At 39.8% G+C, this 24,188-nt stretch overlaps 1 protein-coding gene across 1 annotated transcript in view; it reads right to left on the reverse strand.

Moving 5' to 3' along the window:
- Window positions 1-691: 691 nt before the first annotated feature.
- Window positions 692-24,188, reverse strand: part of calcr (calcitonin receptor) — a 65,122-nt gene continuing 41,625 nt past the window's right edge. Inside the window, exons 17-23 of the mRNA XM_085396292.1 lie at window positions 22,079-22,205; window positions 15,203-15,356; window positions 12,371-12,431; window positions 12,134-12,200; window positions 11,790-12,008; window positions 10,913-10,954; window positions 692-4,951 (exon numbers count right to left, since the gene is read on the reverse strand). Of these exons, the coding sequence (XP_085252418.1) occupies window positions 4,730-4,951; window positions 10,913-10,954; window positions 11,790-12,008; window positions 12,134-12,200; window positions 12,371-12,431; window positions 15,203-15,356; window positions 22,079-22,205 (892 nt within the window). The 3' untranslated portion in view covers window positions 692-4,729. The remainder of the gene's footprint in view (window positions 4,952-10,912; window positions 10,955-11,789; window positions 12,009-12,133; window positions 12,201-12,370; window positions 12,432-15,202; window positions 15,357-22,078; window positions 22,206-24,188) is intronic.

Consider the following 24,188-nt stretch of genomic DNA (forward strand, 5'->3'; position numbering starts at 1 on the left):
CAGATCTCTTTTAGTTACACAGATGATTAGATGTCTCCTGGATACAGCATATCAAGTATCACTGAACTGCTGACTTATGAAGCCTTCACCACTGTGAGCAACATATCGTAATTACTTTAATATGTTATGGAGTGTACGCGGACATTCATCTTGTAGCGGATCCATGTCAGTGGATTTTTTCCTGTTACAGACATCAGATGCTTTTATGTAATTCAGGCAGAACCTTTAAAGCGCTGCCAGCACTGCCTTGAGGAATCACAAGGCAAGACACCACATGGAGCTAGACTTCCCCTGTTTTCCCTGCACACTCATTAAACAAATTCTCTCAACCCTGAAATGTTGACAGGAGAAAGTGTTGGCGAGTAAGCTGCTAAATCAACACAGAATTTCGCAGAATTGCTGGAAAACAAAGTTTGTTTCAGAAAGGTTTTAAACTCGATAATCTTACCGAATTATTTACGAAAATAACAAAACAAAGCACGCTTTTTAATCATTAAGTCATCAGACTCTGAAAATTGTCCACTTTCCGATTGTTAGCTTTCATCTTTTTCTACCTTTTACATTCACGCCACAGCTTTCTGTTTTTGCTGATTGCTCAAGAAATAGAGAGCGACACCAAATGATATGTCTCTGTTGTTGTGCTAAATGGGTGGAAGATTTAAAAAAAACAACACCAATCGTTGTGGCTTTTACAAAATACATTTTTTATCAGCTCTGAGATGATGCTAGTCCAAGCTGAGAAGGAGAAAGAGACAAACACAAGCCAAAAATAAATGAGAAGGGAGGGGGGTAACAAAAATAATCATCATAGAATTTCACAGTGCAAAAATCTATTATGTACACAGTGTTTGCTTGTATTTACATGGGCATGAACAGACATACAAAATATATAGAATCCAGAATCCACAACACTAATAATATGTCTTACAGTGTGCACAAGATCCAGGAAACATCACCATAATAAAAATGAAGAGGAAGATGTATTTCATACTAAAATAAATAATTTTTCTCTCATACTAAAACATTTGAATCAGTAAAACCTATTCTGCCATCATGATTGTCTCTCTACGGTCCTTCCTAGTTCCTTACAGCCAGCTGGTAACATAAAAGTCACTGAAATATGAAACATATCCCAATGTCTGTTTTATGCAAAGGGGTGGGGGCTGTAAGAGGATTTGACAGGTGAAGCCATGAAAAGGGACTGAATGCATTCAGCTTGTGCAGCGTGCGGTTTATGTACTGTAGAGAAGCTGCGCCATTACAACTAGTAAATAGTGGCATCCCTGATTTGAGTAATTTCATCAAAATGATTTGATTTTCTGAACTGATTCATGAGTGACTCTGTGTGATTCGCTCTCAGTGGTGAGTGCTCAGATGTACTCAGATAAATCTCCTATATAGCTATGAAAATATTTTTTTTAAATAGTCTGCATTCATATGATTTTCCTCTGATTAAAGAAAGCAAATACTTACAGATTAATGAATATCAACAAGCCAATTCTTACAATCATTACAATGTACAAACTTATTCTGCATGGATACCTGTGGAGCATCTCTTATCCATAGTGACAGTGATCTCACAATGTCTATGAAGATTAGATATATTTAGAGCTTTTTCTTATTCTAATCTCTCACAGGTGGTGCCCGACAGTTGACAATGAAAAGGCAAATAAAAATTGAGCACACATTCAACAAATGCACCACGTACACATAAAATGACAGTAAAAATGTTTTCTCATTATATAAATATGTGTGTAGCCAATTTAGTTTTTAAACACCTTTGAATTGATTTTTGTGATTTCAGAATTATTAATAGTGATTCTTTGTTCACAGTTGAAACTAATCTCTAAAATGATCAAAGGCATCATGTATTGAGGTTGGGATTTTAACTTGTCTGCCACCTTAGGCGTGCGACGAACATGATGACAGTGCAGAGTCAAGTGATAAAGGCTCCAGTCACACAGGCCTACAGCCTGGTCAGTGACTCCATGGCAACAAACTTGTGTTTTGGTTGCCTGTAGTTACATGCAACACACTGACTTGCCCACAAACACTCACAACTCTCTGAGCAGCAGTGAAAGTGCAAAGAGTGCGACACAACCTGGCAGCAAAGACCATTTTCCTTCACAGTAAAAGCCTTCAGAAACATGTTGGGTGGATCGCTAACATTTACTTTGAAGGTCAACCTTCAACATCAAATTTTGATTTCATTTTAGTCACAGTCTTTTGACTAAAACATAATTTAGTTTTAGTCTAGTCGTAGTTAACTAAATGTTATAAGATTATAGTAGACTAAATCTAAGCTGGACTAAAATAAAAAGTCTAAAAGTTTGTTGAGTTGCTCCACACGGTTTACAAAACGTCTGATCTTCCTTGACATGAAATACAAAAAGTGTCCATAAGTCTACGCTTCTCTTCCTCGTCACTATCTAGTCTCCCTCCCGAAGAAAAGAAATGTAATTAGTTTTGATTGGATCTCGTTTCAGATTTTTTTTTTCTATTCTATTTCTATTCGTTGGCAAAATGTCAACATGTTTCAACATAGTTTTTGCCCTCGTACATTAGTTTTTATTTAGTTATCACCTTGTTTTTGTCAGAAAAATAAAGATAATTGACTGAGCGGAACATTCTCTGCTCTCCATCCACTTTGTCAAGTCTTATTACATTACTACTAGTTGGTGGTTTAAAAGTGAGTGTTTGTAGACAACACAGTCTGCAAATTTACAGGTGACCACAACAGTTTGATCACCACCACAGCAATCATAAGGTGCTCAGGTGCTCTTTGCATTCGATTTCACCAAGTGACAGCCAATCACTTGCTAAGCACTTGGGGAACACACACTTCACAATCGGTGGTTGTATCACGTCCAATATGGCAGACAACTCTTGAGCAAACCTCTGTTTGAGTAATATTTTTTTAAAAAGGTTCGAGGTCTCCCCCTCCTCCAAGTACTCAGCCTTTAGTTTAAAGTACTAGATAAGTAAATGTGTTTACATGTTAAAAGATGTACATCTTTATTTTGGAGAAATCAGCATGAGCGCCAGCGAGAACAACTCACGCTGACGCACTGCTGAATTTCTGCTTACTAAAAGTGCAAAAGATACCGAGTATCACCAGCTTTATTATATAAGATGTTACTTCTACATGCCTTTTACCAAGAATTTAGCTCAACTTGGAACGCTTTTCCATTTTGACAATGTAAGCAAAGAGAAGTTGCTGCTAAGGAGGCAAAAACAAATCACAGTAATGTGAGCAGCCAGAGGATTTAATAGCCATTGGCTACATGCTCTAGAAATATAAATGTTTTGATCTGGTGGAACTGAAATGTCTCTTATTGGACATGCAGTTTAAAAAATGACCAGATTTGAAGGACCTTGCACAGATAAATGCAAGACACAGCATTTACTAAGGTTTCAACAAACCCTTAACCAAGCCTAATAAAGAAAAGGCAGAGGAGTAATAGGAACGTGTTTAGGACCACTGATGGATGAGTTTAAACATCATGTTTGTGCAAGACCGTGACAAAGACGCGAACATGCATTTAAGACATCGGTAGGTTTAGTGTGCGCATACAGTTTGGATTTGATCTTTAGCGAGCCTTTCTCTTTTCCCAGATAAGAGCAGGTGACAGATTAGAGACATCATGAGCTCACAAAGGATGGCTGAGGATAAATTAGAATCATTGGCAGAGCTGACTGAATCATAACTCAGAACACAGTGGATCAACTCCGGTGGCTCTTCGGCCTCAACAGAACGGTTTTATTTTTAGCTTTGAAGTATTTCGTGTGTGTGCATTTTTGCGTCACAGCCCTGTGAGCTTCAGCATCGGCACAAATACAGCAACTGCATAACAACAAAGCAGTCAGGAATGCAGCATCACGGGACATTTACTGAGCACGTACTAGGGAATCGGCAAGGATAAAACATTGATAGAAAGTGTGGGTGGGGGGAAAACAAAAATCTTTTTAAAACATTTAAAACACTTTTTTTTTAAATGAAACATGGTGAACATACATTATGTACACAATTCCAGAGGTTGGAGCGGAGAGGGTCTTCTGAAAGTTGACCTCTTTCATGGCACATTTGATCAGGTCGATGAGGTTTGCTGACGTTTGCGTGTGTGTTTGCGTCCGTGTCTTTTGCTTTATGGCACCTGTGCTTAGCTGGACATAGTACGCCCCCCCGCGGTCGTGACCACCAAACAGTACCCTTTGGTATAGGTGAGGTTAGGAATGATTGGTTCGTCTACTTCTCTTTGATAGTCATCATCAACACCATTGCAGTCATTATTCACCTCTACATCATCGCTGTCACCTTCAGCACCGTCAGGAAAAGAAAGAAAACTTTGCTACCCTCACACAGTCACAGTTATTTCCACACTAGTGCAAGCCTCCATCACTGCGAGCGGGCACACGCAGTTTAGCAGCTTTAGGAAGTTGACACATGTCAAAAGCAGCTCTCCTTACGTCACAAGTTCTCAACATCAAAGTTCTGAAAAAGCAGCTGCAACAGCAATGTAAAGTAAAGTGTCAGCCTTGTAGCTAATCCACGTCAATGAGCTTTTTGTTTTCAGGCCTCTATCATCCTCCTGAGCTGAGCAAACCCCGGAGATTTAATCGCTGAGATATGGCAGGTGAACTGAATTCATTTTCTTCTTTTTGCTGTACGTTTACTTTGTTGCTCGTCCTCGGCTTTTTCCACCGCTACGCATTTTATCCTCGGCGTTACTCAAGCGTACGTGTCTCCCGACTTTAGCGCCACCAGCTCAGAGTCCTCCGTGTGGCTCCCGTTCAAGTGTTCGGTGTTACAGTCGTGATGGTACATGAAGGCGGGTACCTCGGTGATGGAGGTAGCTGTGTAGGACGTGGAGCGCATCGAGCAGTGGTCCTTTCGTCTCTGACCCCACTGGGTTTTATACTGCATCCACTGTCTCTTCACAGCTGCCTGCACCTGGATGTCACACAAGCACATAAAAAAGGTAGTTTAGTGTCTCATATCTACAAATGCAGCCTTAATAATAATATTTTACATCTAATTTAATTATTTGACTTCACTGCTAGCTTTGTTTTTGTGTTTTGAGTTGGAGAAGTTTGTGACAACACTGATCCAACTGACAATGATCTTAACTGATGTGCATGTTATTACTGCAGCATGTGTGGGCCACTCAAATTTCAATCACATTAGCAGATGACAGCTATAAAATGTAAATATCCATTTTTGGGGGGCGGGGGTGGCCAGGTTGTGCATGTGGCCAGATCATCTCACTATAAAAAGAGATAAATACACAAGGTTTATCTTTCTAGTACTGGGCAGGAACCCCATTTGCTTCAGAACTGCCTTAATTTGTCGTGGCATACAGTCAACCTGGGGCTGGGAACATTCCTCTGAGCTTTTTTGATGAGTGAGTGAACTTATTGTCATGTTCAAGATACCAGTTTGTGATTAACTGACATTTGTGACATGGTACATTATCCTTAACAACCATCAGAAGATGGGGTACGCTGCTGACATGGTCAGCAACACTACTCAGAAAGGCGGTGGCATTTAAACAGTGCTCAGCTGGTAGTAAGGGGGCCTAGCAGCCTGAACTATTGATACAAGGCATGATCAATGCATCATTGTTGTTTACACCAAAGTCTGAGCTTACTATCCAAATACTGCAGCAAAAATCGACACTCAGCCAACATGTTTCCAATTTTTTGTCTGTTGTCCAATTTTGGTGATCTTGCACAAATTGTAGCATTGGTTTCTTCTTCCTATCTGACAGGAGCATGGTCTAGCTAAGACATCTTGCATGTTCTACTTTGGTCATTGAAGCACATCTACCTCAAGTATCAGCATTTTGTGCTTTCAGAGATGCTCTTATGCATACCTTGGTTGTAACTCTGACCAGTCTCCTCTAATCTGACATCAACAAGGCATGTGTTCGCCGGGTATTTCCTCATTTCAGGCCCATTCTCTATAAACCTAGAGATGGTTTGTAGGAAACTCCTAGTAGACAAGCAATGATGATGCAGTGACAATGACGCCACATTAAAAGTCACTTAAATTACGTTTTTCCCCATTCTGATGCTCAATTTAAAATTTGGGAGGTTGTCTAGACCGTGTCTAAATACTGATTAGATATATGCAGCAACAAGCAGCTGAACAGGTGTACATAATGAAGTGATCTATAACCATGTTATAAATAAACTTACTTCCACACATTTCACCTACTAAATCTAACAACAGTCAAATGGCATCTTTCCACCGATGCCATTCAAAGGTATGAAAACATGACCATGATTATCCCAAAGGGTACATACAATTTTCTCTTTCTGGCATCCTGACTAAAAAACAAAGTGCACAACTTCTTTCTCTTCAGGCTTTGCACCAATTAAATGATCAGAATATGACTGTAGTGATTATATAAGCAACAAATCTTCCAGCACTTTTTGAATAGGCATGTTGACAACCATTGTTATCTTGCTGCAACCATTTGACGCATTAAACACATTAATTTACTGTGAACCAAATCCATTTGTGTCATCACAAAATCCATTACTACCCTCGTGACTTATAGCACGTAACCCTTCATAATCCTTCTATTTAAGCCTTAATGCGATCATTAGTCACAGCGTTACATGCAGAAACTTCAATCAATCTCGCCCCAGTCCAAAATTCAGCAGTGCTTTTCCCTGTCAGCTTGCTTGAGAATCGTGTGTCTGATATGTCTTAGAAACTATGAGGTCATTGAAATAACAAGGAAATATGGAACTATTTTTTTGTCAATAGAGTCTTCCTGCGTGTTCCTTTACAATAACAATCACAAATAATTCAAACTTTTCAGGCAGCAGCCCTGCAGACTGGCCGCTGGCGCTGCATCTGAACAAACAACAGCAACTCTTTGTCATGGTGCTGGGTCGTTGACCCAGCGTTTTGTGTTTTCTGATTATTTTCCTCTGTTCTAGTTATTCTGTGTCCTCCCCCCTTGTGTCCGGTTCGGGTTCTAGATTTCCTGTTTTGTTCTGAAGGTCTCTGTCTGTTGTCATTGTGTTCAGCTTGTCTCCTCCGGTCATCATGTGTATTGGGTTCAGCTGTTCTTCCCTCCTGTGTGTGTGATTACCCGATTACCTTGTGTGTGTATATTTAGTGGGTGTCGGTCTGTGTTCGTTGTCGGCTCGTCTGCGTTCTATGGTGTTTCGTTCCTGTCTCTGCGTCTCTCTGCCCCGCACCCCTTTTGTATGCTCTCAGGTTTGTCATTTAGTTCTCCCAGTTTAGGTTTCTTCAGTTGTTTTGTCATGCCTCACTGCCTGTTTTTGCCACTCCACCACTTGTAAATAAACGTCACTCGAATCATCAGTCACTGCCGCATTTTGGGTCCTCCTTTTCCTCCAACACCACACGGCTCACCCCGCCAGCCGTGACACTCTTCGTGGAAACCAATATTAGCGTCACACTACATGAATGCTAAGTTGTCTACAGCATATGGTAGAAATCTTTCTTCTTCCCAAAACACAAACTACTAACGGTGCAAAGGTAATCATTTTATTCAGTCATGTCTTAATACCACTGTAATTACTGTGGGTACATTAACACAGAATGATCTAATGATATAAATTATGGCACTAATTGTCATTCTGAGACAAATGAGCATCTGAGTCTTACAGCTTCATGCTGAACGTCGTGCTTGGTGTCACAAATACAGTTTGAAAGCTGTTTGTCTCACTGACCTAACCTCACAATGGGGCTATTGAACAAACAAGGCAGGTCTTTGTAGTTTGGCCTTGAAATAAAAAAAAAGAAAGAATTGAACTCAGCCCAGGAAACCCGTGTCCTGATTAAGAGAGCATGAATTGGCCATTATGCCGGTGAAGCAAACAAACCACTGCATTCCCTTGTGACAGTTCGTGTGTTCACCCTTTACACGTATGCCCTATGCATTGATTGTGTTTGACAAATTGTTTGCATCCTTTACGGTGATGAGACTGCTTTCTGTCTGCTCATGTACGAGTTAATAAGTGACATATTTTCCAAGCTGGATGCATAAAACAGAGCTTCTGTTGAAACACAAACCAATAAATTGGATTTGATTTAACCTGAGCAGAAATTAAAATGTTACACTCCAGAATTCTGCTTCTGTCTTTTCTCAACTCACAAAAAATGAAAACACTAGTGAGTGAACATGTTCACAGCACGTATTTGCCTTGTCACAGTACAGAAAGCACAGGTGGACTTCAAGATGTCTCATGTCCATTAGGTGCCGCAGTAAGCCTTAAGAATGGAACGGCACAGACAAAAGCAGGGAATTCCCAAAGTGGGATGTATTTTTCCTACTGTGACAAATCAAAACATATGCAATGAAAAAGCATACAAGCTGATGCCATCACATTTCCCCCACATTGTTTTACAGGTGATGGTATACTGTATGCTTTGGATCATTTGCCGATCCAAGCATTTTCCATGCATTTCTTTCTTCCCATCCTCCTGCCAGATTTAAGTGTTATTCTCATCTCTCCAAAGAATGCTTTTTTAAAATTGCTCTGGTTTCTAAAAGTGTTTTGGCAAAGTCTAATCAGGCTGTTCTATTCCTGGAAAGTTGCCTGACTCCTGGAAAATGTTGGGAAATTAATTTTTTTCTTTATCATGGAAAGGATCCTACGATCATCCACCACTGTCTTCCAGAGATTTTTGTTGTTGCTAACAAAACCATCAAGCACTCCTTGCTTGGCCAACAGCAACAACTTCCAAATATAAGAAGTGTACATATAACAGATCCACAGTGGGGTTTTTTTTGCCTTCTCAGGGTTGTTGCTTGTTATACAAACTCAAGCAACTCTGGAAAAGCACCTTTCTCTGGGACACCAAAGCCTCTTGTAGCTAAAGTCATCACTGTAAAAATCAGATTTTGTTGGAGATGAAAACAATTATTTTAAGAAATATCAAGATCCTAAATTCCCATAGTATTTTCCATTTATCCTTATCAGGGTCGCGGGGGAGTGCTGGAGCCTATCCCAGCTACCATAGGGCGAGAGTCAGGGAATACCCTGAACAGGTTGGCAGTCAACCGTTCGCTCTCACTTTCAGACCTATGGGTAAATTATATTCAACAATTAACCTGACCCCACTAATTGGATGTCTGTGTACTGTGGGTGGAGTATTTTTTTCATTGTGAAATGGAGAAGAAGAAGAATTGTACAGTAAAATTCTTAGTGCTTCTGCACACAGACATCATTTGCTTTGCATTCTGAAGGACTGCATGAGGGCAGAGCCTGCACAGCAACTGGTTGCTCTTAATGACATCCCTCACAGTATGGGACCGTACAGTAGGTTCTGGCTAGAAATAGGACCCTGGCCAAAACTATTTTCATGGTGTGAAGTGATAAGCACAGGAGACCAATCCATACAAATTTATTTCACTTGGCTTTAATGTTTTCCATAGTTTGTGCATCTCTGCAGTATTTTCCACTATTGCAACAAAACACCTCATAAAAAAGCATCAATATTTGTTTGGGGAACACAATTTACAGCATAAATATTTCTTAATTAAACGCCTTAATTAAATATTACAGATAATAGCAATTAAATAGTTGTTTAATTGCTTGATGTCTACGCGCCATTTACACACTGGTGTGGACTAGCAAAATGCCTGAAATGTGTCCTCTAATGTTACAACCCTTGTGGAGACTTGAGCTTGAAAGCATCTTTCACACATTGAGTCTGGAGAGCTGTGAGGTCTTCACAGAATTATTAACCTGAGGTCTGCGTTTAATGCAACTCCAGCTCATCGGTTTGGTGAAGCATTTGAATCAAGTTAAGGATGCTGCTGTCAGACAGCTGCAGACAGGCTTAGAAAGGCTGACAGGAGAACGAAGAAAGAAGAGTCAATATTCAGCTGAGTCATTTATAAAGTGTCTTACTCCTCGCCTGACATGACCCTTCTGCTTTTACTGTTGTAGCACCAGACTGGTCTCAGAAGAGGAAAAAGCGGAGGGATGTTTTATAACCTGCTACATTTGGAATTTGGAGAGATCTCTGCGAAGCTACAGCTATTTTACCCACGTACTCAAGGCCAAAACCAAAACTATGAGTCTGTGTTTGGTATTCATGGGTCACTTCTCGATACAGATGGAAGAGATCTGACCTGAAAACAAATTTTGAAAATGTTTTACCTGATGCAGTCTGATGTGTCATGCATAATGTCATAAGGGATGAGCGGTTTTATTACACAATCACTGAAAAGCTCCCAGAGTAACATGTGCAGGTTGACCTTTCCAAAAGGCCAATTGCTCAATCAAAACTACGCTATTATGATGTCAAACATGGCACAGGGGTACAATATTTTTTAAAGGAACTCTCAGATATTTGGGGGATTATTCACTTTCTTGCCAGAAGTAAACCGCTATGATTGATACCACGCTTAAATAAAAATATGATACTCATAATCAGGCATGTTAGCTTAGCTACACGTAGCGACTAAAGACTAAGACAAGCTTCGTCCTGGGGCTAATTTCCCTTTGTTTCCGCTAAAGCTAATTTATTAATTACTTACTGATTAAAGTGAACCAATTGTGTCAGACACACAGCGGGTTGCGAGCACAGCAGCCCCACCACCTTTTCAAAACTTGTTTTTGGAAGGGCTAGCATATAAGAAGAAAACTGGCTCAGAGAGAGAGGGAAGAAAGGAGCTAACGCAGCTTGTTTCAGATACTGGGAAACCCAGAGAGCAGTAAAATAGGCGAGTATAAAATAAATAAAAATGATTTTGAACTGTAAATCTTGCAACACTACTCTAGTAGGATCCAAAAATAGAAATATGGAATTGGAAATGAGCATCGTAAGCTCCCCTTACTGCCTTCTTACACCTAGCAACAAATGACACGCGAGCAGCGCTAATGTTAGCTAATGAGCTAACTAAATGACAGCCCTTACCTCCCCATTGAAGAAGCAGAATATGGTTGACACCAGCAAACCCTGAAACAAAGATGGAAAAAGGAGATAATCATTTCTTTTCTAGTAAATTCAGTTTGCTTTTTTACATCTAAAAAAAAATCACAACAGAAGTAGTCTCAGACAGTGCAGCCATCTGCTGAACCGTTGGAGGAAGGAATTGCTTAGACACATGATTTATTTATTTATTTATTTTTTACAGGGTGTGACTTTATAGAAGTGAGACGGGAAAGCAACTTTTAAAGAGAGAATACAAAGAAATATTGGGGCAACAACAGAATTATCTAATGGGCCATAAATATTTCATGGATTGTTTAACTCTTTCCCCTGTGAATGCCTACCAGGGTCAACCCTCATTTCTTTTTCCTGAACTGAGCGGCTTCTGTCGTATTTCACGCCCACCTCCTTCAAATGTCGTCTTTATGGGGGAAGGAGTAAATTAAGAATCTTCTAAAACATAAAACAAAGCTATGGTTGAACCCAAATGTTTTTTTAAGGGAGTCACATGAATAGATAATAACAACCACAGGGCAGAGAACGATGTTTTTAAGGGCGTAAAAGTTCAGTCATGCAAAATTAAAAATCAGCATCGTGAGCCTGGGGAGCCCAAGGGTACGGACAAATCTAGGTTGTACACTGTCTCAGTTTTGCACTAAGGTTTCCGTATAAAGTAAAGCTCATGCTAAGCATATTTATTGCAATAATTTAATTGCTTTTTTCCAAGGTCATTATGATTTAAGCCCGAGGTGCAAAACGGCTGAATCCCCAGGGCAGTGAAGCTGCACTAGCCTCCTTTTTCAAGTCGTTGTTAGATTACTCTGAACTGAGCTCCTGTGTGTTTGCTGCAGCTCGTGCCTACCTGGTAATGCATGAGTATGTGCATTATGTACTCGTAGACTTCACCAGCCAGCCGGTTCTCCGGCCTCCAGGGAATGATGACAAACTGTATTCCCAGCAGGGGAACCAGGATCAGGGTGGCTCTCACTGCCTTCATGTACATGTTGGACTCTGCCCGGTGCGTATCTCGCAACTTGGTAACCAAAACTCTGATAATATTTAGCAGGAAAAAGAGATTGACCTACAGAAAAAGAAAAAACAAATCATGAATTAAACTCTAAATGAATACAAAAATATAAAGACTCATCATGTAAAATTAGTTTTTCATGCTTTTTCTGTGCGGAAACAGTGGATTAGCAGACTTACAAGAAGTGCTGCCACTATAGGGCCGTGGATGGCGTAGAGCAGATGGGTCTCCACACTCATCCAACAGCTACAGAAGGAAAAACATATCAGTCAGTGCTGTCAGCCTCCCAAAATACACATGCGTGCACACACATATGAAAACACGCGCGCCTGCACGCTCTCACTCTACCGCACACAGCCCAGCGCAAATGTAAACATCTTCTGTTTATTTGCCGAGGTTTCTGGAACATTACTCACTTGTCGTCAAAATACTTTTTCCTTGCCACGGCGTGGATGGATACAGGCACTAGAGGAAAACCTTGGAGAGGAAAAGATGGGAGACATATGAGGTCTTGAGTGAGTTTTGTGAAATTGCATTTGTCATTAACACAACTGTGAAAGCGTGGTTTAGCTTTGTTTGTTGGTCTAATGAAACTTTCCTTGGAAAGCTGGGTCCTCCTTATTTCTGCAAACTCTCCTGCGACAGCTTTATTGTTGCACCGCTAACAACAAAGACAACACTACCACACGGTTAATTTTCTGTTACTTTTCCCTCTAATTTGACATTGTGTAGGTAAACACCCACTAGACACTGGGCACAGATTTTTCATCTTTTCCTCTGGATATAAACACAAAACTCCATGTAGGGTCCATTTTCAATGAGGCCCTGCAGTGTGCTGGCCACAGATGGATCTGACAAGCTGGCCTCCCTCCATCCATCCACACACACACACACACACACACACACACACACACACACACACACACACACACACACACACACACACACACACACACACACACACACACAGCAAAGACTCTACTCAAGGTTATCCCAACATTTTTAATGATGATCATCCATCCAGTTCCATTGCCTGCTTTTTTTTTTTTTTTTTTTTTTTGACAGACTGTGTTATTCCTGTTTGGAGCAGTGTGGAAAACAAGACAGGAGCAGCACCAAGCGACAGGAGGGCCAATAAAGCTGTCAGCATGTCCACAATGAAATACCTTTATCCAAGACCATGATTTCTTGCTTTCACATTCAGATATTACAATGCAAACTCTGCCCTCTGATCAAACAGACGACTGCTCGCGAGCATATTTGCTCTGCGCTTGCTCAGATCTACGATATACTGCTGCTTGCACAGATTTCCTGTGATCCAGTCTAATCCACCTTCTTGCATGAAAGCTAAAAACACCACAGCACTTTACAGGAAGGGCCAGAGTCGTCTCTATTTTTTGAGGCGACTGAGGTCCTTCAACATCTGCCAGAAAATGCTGAGGATTTTCTATGAGTCTGTTGTGGCCAGTGCGATCCTCTATGCTGTTGCATGCTGGGGGAGCAGGCTGAGGGTCGCAGATGCCAACAGACTTAATAAACTGATCTGTAAGGCCAGCAATGTTGTGGGGATGGAGCTGGACTCCCTCAAGGTGGTGTCGGAGAGGCGGATGCTGTCCAAGATAAAGACAATGTTGGATAACACCTCCCACCCACTCCATGACATGTTGGTCAGTCACAGGAGCTCGTTCAGTGAGAGACTGAGATTACCGAAAAGCACCACTGAACGACACAGGAAATCATTCCTGCCTGTGGCCATCTCCCTGTACAACGCATCCACTTAACACACTGTTTGCTGCTACAACTACACATGTTTCTTTTCCAAATATTTATTTATAAGTGACTTATGTATGTATGTATGTATATATATGTATATATTGTACTATTCTTAGTTAGCGTATTGTCTGTCTTGTCTTAATGTTGGTTTAAAATGGAGCACTGTAACAAAAAATAATTTCCCCCAGGGATCAATAAAGTATTCTGATTCTGATTCTGATTCTGATGAAAGGTGCTTGTTTGTTTATCAAACTTCTGGGTCCCAGTCACTACCTCTGCTCACTTTGTAAATTTAATAAAGTGACAGCCAGCTTAAGGGAAAAATAAATCAGCCAGCCTGCCAGTCAGTTCATTGTTTTATTCATTTGTCACTAGCAGTCTTGCTCATCTAATGAAAAGCTTGATTTAGTACATACAATAAGCCTACTATAGTGTGTTCTTCTAAATCAGCGGTCCCCAGCCTTTTTTGCGCTATGCACCGGTTTAATGTCAGACAATATTTTCACGGATGTGTCGCGGATAAATACAACAAAATAAAATGATACGACCAAGACAAAAACGGTGGTATTTTGTAAATATAATAATAAACGTGAATTCAGTGTGTAATTGTATAACTTTGTTAACAGCGTCCTCCTGAAATGCGCCAACAACATTGAGAGTAACGTCCTCCTCTCTGCCCCTTAACGCTTAACGTGTAAATATTTATTTCAAAATAAGACAGACAACTACAAACACCAAGTTGACGATAAAAACCATGAAACCATAAATTTCACACCCAAGCCTCAACTCTTGCGGCCCAGAACCAGTCCATGACCCGGCGGTTGGGGACCGCTCTTCTAAAACATATGGTGCATGCATGTATATAAAATCGTGACTGTACAAAAGGAAGGCACAAATTTCTAAGTCAGAAAATATCTGAAAATATCTGTTCCTAAAGGACTCTCACAGAATTAAAGCACATATACTCATAAATGGGGGAAAGTACAATGTCATTGGTCAACACCATATCTAAGACTTGAAAGGACAGTAGATGTAAGTAGGAAATGTGAGAACAAAGAGCTGGGTAACGGCATACGGCGAACTGTCTCCTTTTTGGAATCCCCACCACCACCACCGCAGGGTTATCAGCTCATACATAAAGATGCATGAGCAGGACTGGAGGTCCAAGAGCAAGTGAACAAAAGAAACTCGGGTGCAAGGATGGAAATGTTTGCAAGCATTTGAGTTCAGAAGACTATTAAACTGAGTGCAGACGTTTAAGGGAGAGCATTGTCTGAACAGGAAACGTACAAATGATGCTCTTAAACTGAATGACCGCACGCTTGATATTAAAATAACCTCAGTCACAAGAAAATTGTTAGATTCTACCCAATCTTGTTGAACTGCTTCTCTGGGATTTTTCAAGCTGCAAGAATACGTTTTTACAGACACACTACAGCAAAGAAACAAAACGGGACGTGGTAAAAATGACTCACCCCAGCCCAGGAGGTAGTACCAGTGCAGGTGCTGCTCCTCTGCAAACACCGCCACCACGATGAGCGTGTGCAGGTAGATGCCTTCACAGAGCATCCAGAAGTAATTACAGCCCAACATGTACATGTGAAAGAACTGCAACACCTTACAGCCAACCTGCAGGGAGAACAAAATCAATCATATCAACCTTTTTTCTGCTTTGCAGTCTTTTTTTTTTGAATAAGATGATCCAGTTGAAACAGTCGTGACATCATCTCAGCAGGAGACATAAAAAAGATTTAATGGGATGTTTCAGCACTCGTGGCACAAAATCATTAGCCAGTATTATTCTTTTTCATACTGAGAGGATGTTTATTCATTTACCCCCGTCGGTGGTGGGTTAAGCTGGGAATCATGATTTCTCTTTGTATTTGGAGCCCTCTTTGATTGTGTTCGTCTCACAAAGCAGTGGGATCAAAGCCCCGCTCCACATTAGTGTTTTATAAAGAGCTGTGCAATTTTCTATTTATGCATCCACCATAAAGCGACATCATGTCTCGTTATTTTTTCAGTTCCTTTTATTGAGAATTGAGACGTTATGATAAGAGATGATGACTTGATGACACATTCTTGGTATGTCCGTTTAAAAAAAGAAACAAAACAGTTGATTAATGCCATAATTATCAAGAGTATCTGGTGCAGTGCCATCAGTTATAATTCCTCTAATTAATGCCAGACAGGCACCAATAAACCTGCCTGTGTTCAGAATCTACTAAAAAAAGAAAAGAAAAAAATCTCACAAACTTTTCTCCTAAAATAAGTTAACTTCCACAACATTTGTCATTACCGAATCTCAGGAGATTCGTTAAGGAAGCATGTTTTTGGATGGGAATCTCTGCCAGTCACATCAGCTTTCATGGCTTTTCCCCACTCATCCAAACACAGATTGCTTCCACTTCCCTTGCGCCCAAGTTTGGATTATGTGGTTCTAGCAAAAGCCAAAATGGCACCAATTGTGCATTCATCCAGAGGGTAATGGGTAATTTCACAAATTGCAACTACCAATGCAATATATTAGTGCTTCTCTACAACAGTCTAAGATACTATTTATAAAAACTATTGAGCATCTACCTATTTTCTTCCACTTATCCTATTCTGTGCTGTTTGGGGGAGAGAGTGGGGGTCCTTTATGGGTTTATGGGTTCAGTCACTCATTTCATATGGCATAAAAATTTCTTTTTTCTTCACATTCATGCTTCTTAAAGCAGGATTATCAGCGGTATGCTCCCTGACTAACAACTTGTGATTGACAAGTCATTAGCCAATGAGTGAACAGTTTTACGGTCAGACCCACCGCTCCTCGTCACATCTATTTTTTTTTAAACCAAGATGTAAAAATGTATTTATACAGTTTTAACAACAAGAAACTAGTCACAAAGTGCTTTACAGAGACACCAAAAACAAGCTCCAAATGAAGACACAAGAACCAACAAAAACAGATGAGTTTTAAACTGTTTTTTTAAAGGATGCCACAAAGTCAAGGGTGCGAAGAGAGGGTGGTGAGCTGTTCCACAGTTTTGGTGTGGTAACGTTGGGAATGCACAGTCTCCCCACTTGTTTCCAGACAAATACGTGGAATCACAAGAAGACCTCCATCTGCAGGCCTAAGGATCCAGCTTGGAGAATTGGGGTGAAGCACACTGATGATAATTGAGGGCTTCACCTCATAAAGAACCAAGATTTTAAACTGATACCTAAACCTAACTGGAAAGGAAAATAGCATTTTCTCACAAAGCCCCTTGAACATGGAATAATTAACAGACTGACCCAAGTTTAAACAGGCCTCTATCTGTCGGTGAATTTAAAAACATGATAATGAATGCAGTGAAGGAGACCTGTGGATGTGTCTTATAAAAATCCAGTTAAAGTTTTAATTTTAATGTGTATTGTTTGTGTCTTTTGTAAAAGAGACTGTGATCTCAGTGAGACGTTATGGTATAATAAAGGTAATAATAATAAGAATAATAAGTAATGAGAGTGAGTTAAAAACTTTTTGTCTTTTTTACATCTTGGAGCGGATTAATATTTCCTTTAGACAACAAGAAAATAGAGAATTACAATAGTAATAAAGCTGACAAAAGCAAAAACACTAATCTCGAGGCTTAAAGCAGGAAACCACCGTATCTATTAGGGGTGCAACGATACTCGTATCGATATTGAACCGTTCGATACAGTGCTTTCGGTTCGGTACGCATATGTATCGAACAATACAACATTTTTAATTTATTTTATCAACTTTTCTTCTGACGATGCTGTCTGTGTTGAACGCTCAGTGGATCTGCGCTCGACAGTGCAGCCTAGTCGGAGTAGTCGAACGCAGATTCACTGAGCGCAGGGCAAGCTAGCGAGACAGAAGTTAAGCTCTTGTTGCAAAATGGTAAATTGAACCTCCCCCACCCTCATTCAGATCTGGCGTTTGGAACTATTTTGGTTTTCATGTGACGTATGACCCTGAAGGTAAGTGCGTCATGGACAAAAGTAAAACAGTATGTCGGATGTGCCACGCAATGCTCAATTACATTGGTAGGAACTAGTGTGTTAGCGCAGTTAGCTCGTTAACGTGTTGGCCGTCCAGCCCCACACACGGGGCGATCCGCGGTAGCTCGTTAACGGAGATTTGCCGTGTTATGGCGTTAACATAATTTCAATGAGATTAACGCCGACAGCACTAGTGGGAACACAACGAATATGACTGCACATTTACTCTGACATCATTCTAGTGCAAAGACAAGTGGAAGCAGACAAAAACAACAAGCACGCATGCTACAAACTTTACCCGAGTCATTTAGACAGCCGTTAGCACATGATTCTCCTTATGGGGACCTGATATGTTTAATATGCTGCTGAGAATATAGCCCAGAAGAAGCGTATAGTATAGCTTTTATTTTGGAAAGAGACATTTCTCTGTAATAAACTCTCTTTTCCAAAGATGAGTGATTCCTCAATCAGATTCATTTTTTTATTACTTTGTTGTTTCAGCAACATTAAATTTAAAAACTGTACTTTTGAATTAAAATATATATTTATAATTTCAATAAATGACAAATTAAAAAGACATGAACATTTTTTTGTATCGAAAAAGTATCGAACCGATACCGAACCGTGAATTTTGTGTATCGTTGCACCCCTAGTATCTATGTCCACCTCTTATGCTGTCCATGACTTGAATATGTATGTGCGATCTCTAACTGCAAACAAACAGGGATGAAGACAGATGTTTAATAAAAAGTTGTTTTTCACTGTGTAATAATTACAGTTGCAGATTGTTTCAAATTAATCAGCCAGACGATTGCTCTGCTCTTCAGGCCACTTGCTGAAGCGTTTCTCTGTAAATTATATAAAAAGGTTGGTTGGTTATCACTGGCATCAGCAAAGCTGTGTTTTCATTATGCTCTCATATCCTGAAATCCCTGAAAGATTTGTATGGAAAAACCTAGACAGATGAATTCCTTCCTAGGAATATATATTTATTTTAATATTCACATTGGGGTTTCTGGTTTGTAGTCCTGTGGTGAAAGAGCATGTGTGCAGCCGCAGTATAATTCAGAGATGCTGGCATTGCTATTAACTGCTCTCTGAGGTCCTCTTAGCTCAAAACACACAACAGTTGTTCACTTTGAAACTCTTCGCCATATTTTTTCTCCCTTCCTTTCATACGTTTCCCTTTCCACTTCACTATAACAGACAGCCGCTGCTGTCAGTATCTGCGAGTTAAGGGCGCATCGTTTTCACTAATTCAGGTCTGCAGTTAACCAAGGTTTGTCTTAAGTTACTAACAATGTTCTGGTTAACAAATCAAGCTGCTATAGATCATGTACGTGTTTGTCATGTTTTCAGCCTCCTCCTTGGTTTGACATAAGCTTTGGGGATTCACTCCCACATAATGCTGGCAGGCCAAACCAGACTCTATTACTACTCCAGAGAGACAACAAAGAGCTTGTTTTCTCCTAGAGTGCAAATCTCTACTGCAATCCACCATTCCTAAATCACCAGCACTGAAAACATGCTCATAAGTTTCACTCTGGCATCAGGAAATTTCAGAAATGTTTCCTCACAGACGCGCACGGGTCCCAACCAGAGGCGCTTGTGCGCTCTCTGTCTGCTCCCGCCTCGAGAACCAAGGCCACGGTAACTAATTTTATTTTGACATGCTGCAGCAAGTTAGCACAACTTGACCGTACTACATCAGAAAGTAACAGATTCAACACAAACCTTTTGACAAATGATGACAAGGGGGAGATTTGAAAGGGGGCCACCGCACAAATACACGTTTCCTCACGTTGATTATGACGGCTGTCATTTCTGTCTGCATCTTGGATACGTTCAGCTCAGCCTGAGCCAGACAGATTCATTGAACGGGGGGAAAGCAGGACTTAGAAACAAACTAAAACCCAGCTGAAGCCTCTGCTGCGTCCTTGATGTTTCCAGTGCTTTGTCAGGCAAGCGATACTCCAGCTGAAAGCAGGATATGGCTGATGCGATTGTGCGCAATGCGAGCCAAACTCTACAGTCCTATCTGCTGGGTTTTTTGCTGTATGGCACTTTGATCATCTAAAGTTCTTTTTTAAAATTATTTAGGACCGTTTTAAAAATATTACAGATTGCAAGGAGGGTGTTTATTTTTACAATCTTTTGTACGTTTTTTAAACAACATGTTGTCAGTATTTATTGACTTGGAGGGACTGAATGCGTTTGATTTTATGTGGCAGTAAAACAAAAAATATGATCCTTTTCTGGAGTTACTGAATCTCTGCAATAACAGCTTTTAAGAAGCAGCAAGCAGCAGCTTAACAAGCGTTTGTTATTTTGATTTCCACAAGTAACATACAAATTTATGCTCAGTCCTGATATCAAGGCATTCCCACAAGACAGATTTATTACCTCTACCTAAGCTGACCTCAGAATTTCAAACAATTCAAAAAAGGCAAAAAGTTAAATGGAATAAAAAGAGAATCTAAGGCACTTGGAAAGAAAAGCAACTAGATTTCTTCTTGAAGACATTTCAGCTCTCATCTGAGAAGCTTCTGAAGAAGTGAAACGTCTTCAAGAAACTTAAAGAAGTCCAGTCACTTTTTTTCCCAAGCTATTTTGGATTCCCACGACCTGGATCACTGAGAACCTACACAGGGATAAAAATAGAGAAACAAAAACTGTACGTTGATTGTGTAGCAATTCCAGGATGTTGCAGAGCAGGATCTGTTTTAGAAAAACTCAATATCAAGAAAGAGACCAGATCTCACTTTGTGTGTCCTGCACATCAACTACAATTAAAATAAAAAAAATGCTACCACAGTGTTCACATTTTTATTTGGCTTTGCATAAATTGAATGAAACTATAGATTATTATAAATGAATGAATTATAATTATATACATTATTATAATTGTAAACTAATTACTTAATAATTATATAATTTATAACATATGAATATGCTATAAATTAAATACAAATACATACATTTGCATGTTTTGTAACCAACTTGTCCCTCCTGCATGGTGTTTTTTTTTCCTTTTCCTAACAAGCACTAGTGTCTTATAGTTCAGGTTTGTCAGTGGGTCAGTCAGCCATGTGATCTTGGTTATATGGACAATGAAATACATGGAAAACAAAAATCTAATAATGCTATATAAAGTATTCAAAAGTATTTTTCGATTATAGCTAAAGACTTATTATTATTATCTTAACACGCTAAACTAAAGACAAGGCAGTCAATGTTAAATCTAGCAGGAGAGGCCTAGCACTGGAACTGAGGATTTGAGTGTGCTACCGTTAGCATTTAGCAAATGTCACGTAGCTGCTTCTAGGACCTCCAGATGTCCTAATTCACAAGAATCAGTTTATTTAAAAGTACTTAGCACTTACTGAACTGAAGCGTGTCCAAAAAATATTGAATGAGCTGCTGGTTACAGGAACTGAAATTGTTTTCCTTGAGTTAGAGCCATTCACTATGACTCAGGGTTGATGTTCACTGTGCAGTGCATTCATACTGTACATAAATGATTTTCCATCATGGTCCTTACGTCATAGATTCGTTAATAGAATTATATCTTTAAGCATGTTGGCATTATGTAGTTTTGAAATTGGGGTGGATCTGAGTCTGCACTGGTAGAGCACACAGTAGCAGCCTGTAAACCAAGGTAGGCTTAACCTGCTTTATCATTCTTTTTTACTCTAATGGGAGCACGATTTACAGAGGGAACACCATGCTGATTTAAATAAGTATTGAGAATAGTGATCATGACCATAAACTCATCAGGGAAACTTTTCATTGCAGTCATAAGTCAAGTGAGCAACAGGGGCGTTTCCAATAAACTTCTGCACAGTCTGCAACCAGAGGAGTCCCTGCATTAAGACATAAGACAGGCTTTTCCTTCCCTTTTCAGACTGAAAGAGTAAATGATTCACTTTACAGGTAGAGTTCAGGTAATAAATGTGTCACTGTTACAGGATGTTGGTCATCAAAGTTGAAGCCTGGGAAATCATGACCCTCTCATGCAAACCACTCTAATAGTCACTCTTTTATGATTTTGTGTGTTGGGGAAATCTTCTGAAATAAATGTTGAAGGTGTTCAGGTGACTTTGTGCTGTAAGTATAGCTATCTGAGGAATAAGGTCCTGTCGTACAGGTTTAAAGACCAGTTGGCAACCTGGGGCAACCTCCGGTCATTAGGGAAAAGGTGAATTATAAAACCAGTTGGTTACTGGCCATTGCCTGATGAACTCAGTCACAAAGAAGGTGCTGCACCAAAAACCTTGTCATTGCTTTGGTCACTAGCAGGTGACAGCTACCAGTAGTTTACATGGAAGTCGCGGTAAATACGTAAGAGAGGATCTACTCACCGGATTTCTGGCCACCACTTCAGGATTGTTGACAACGGCAATGAGGTGGATGAGGGTAAGGGCAGAATTGAGCACGAAGGAGCAGAAGAGGTTCTTGTGGAGGGTGATCCTTTGGCAGCTCAGACTCCTGCGTGCAAGGATTAATTAAAATGCTGATAATACTGTTCACAAATGTGGAATAAAACCTTTTCAGTCACACACAACATCAAAGAACACAAAAACTTGGTGCAACCGATGACACGCACAGGAAAGAGAAGTGACTAGCAGGCTGATAGTTTAATGAGATGTGAAGTGTCACATAATTGTTATCTTTCATCTCAAACGGATTTTTTTTGCAGCTGTCAAAGAAAAAAAAGTGTGGATCAATGAGCTGGATTGTCTCTAAATGGCCTGAACAAGCTAGAAGTGCTGTTAAATAATGCATAATGGATCCCAAGGGTGCATTCGCATTAGCTTGACTGGCCACTCAGGATTAATAGCGTAATAAAATGCATTACGGGCAAAGTGAAAACAACTATTAGAATCAAAGTCACTCATATCAGTATTATTATTATTGCTTTTGATGGGTTTTTTTTCTTGACAGCAATCAAACAGACTGCATTTCAGAGCTGAATGGAGTCCTGTAGCAAATTGCTTTTTTACAGAACATACCCTCCATTAAATACCCATTTTACAGTTAAATAAGTTGTATCCATATACCTCTCATGGCCAATTTTATCTTTGATTATTCATAAATCCCCCTGAGACCAATGAAAGCACTAAATGTCCTGAAAAATAGCATAGGGCAGCACATTTTCACAGCAGCCATGTACAAATATTCAGGCATTTTTCTTTCTCCAGTTCCTGACAAAAAAGGAAATGTAGGAATTGTTCATTATTTATGTAAGTTTTATTTATACAGTACAGCCCATTTCATTACACGTAAACCCAATTTTCTTCCCATAAAAATTTTTTTTAAAACTATGTAGTTTATATAGGGAGGACTTATCAAAAATGGGGCCATGGCAGCATCGTTCAACTGTCACAGGTCCCAATGTATCTGTCAGAATTTCCACCAGCCCCCATTTTTCCACAGAAAACTGGAGTATTTTTATCTGGGAATCCTGACAGCGTTGATGTAGAGTTGTAAATAACAGAGTAGCGACTATACAGCATCACATACCACTGTGAGCTTCACATCTGGATCTTATAATACAAAATCCAGTAATTTAAATGTTTTGGCAGTGAATATATTAAGTAATGGCTGCAAAGAGAGGGAAAAAAAAGATAAGACGGTTTCAGCCAAACACCTTGTTATTTTATTGAAATCTTAATTTGTTAGGACTTGATGAACCTTGACTGGCCACTGAATTGCTCTGCAGCTGAAGAGTTTGACTCTCGGTGGGTCAGCGGGTTTTGTGATTATGCACCTGCCCCAAACTCGGCCTCTAGATTTATGAGTGCGTATAAAACTTTGCTGCACAATAACGGTCTCTTACAAGAACTGTTCTGGATAACAGCTGTGTTTAGGAGGTCAGCAGACTTCAGCACATCAAAATTTATAACTGCAACAATCGCCAACCACAGGGCCAACAAGCCAGTGTTTCTAAATATTGTTTCAGAATGTAAAAAGCGTCTTTTTTTATTTGTCGCTGCTTCAGTTAAATGGAAAGCCTCAGTTCTTTTGAAATAACACTGATAAATTCCTCACTTCCCAGAGAAACGTAAAGTTTCACAACTATTTTGTGGCACAATCATTAAAATATTATAGATTATTCACTGAATATTCAATTTCTTTCCCGCTAATCTGGTTTGTTATTCTTAACTCTTATCTAATTGAATTTCAGCTGAAGCACACTGCTTAACTTTGTATTCTCTTCCGCTGGGATTAAGCATCCGTATGGATGAACATCTATAATGAGCAATAAACTCAGGTGCAAAGCACTAACACATTCTGCTCAGAATTTTAACTATGCACAAAAATCTGAAGATGTGTGAGAAAGTAAAGAAATTATTTACATATTCTAGAAGTAACTTTAATGACTCAGACAAACTAAGAAATAGGACAACTTAGTAGACTAGTATTACTTTACCTTACAATATAAATCCACATGAGGCTATAAAAATAAAA

Source organism: Rhamphochromis longiceps, linkage group LG22 (assembly GCF_057381845.1).
Source record: "Rhamphochromis longiceps isolate RC_006_pf linkage group LG22, R_longiceps_female_GT1.1, whole genome shotgun sequence".
Taxonomy (NCBI): Eukaryota; Metazoa; Chordata; class Actinopteri; order Cichliformes; family Cichlidae; genus Rhamphochromis; species Rhamphochromis longiceps.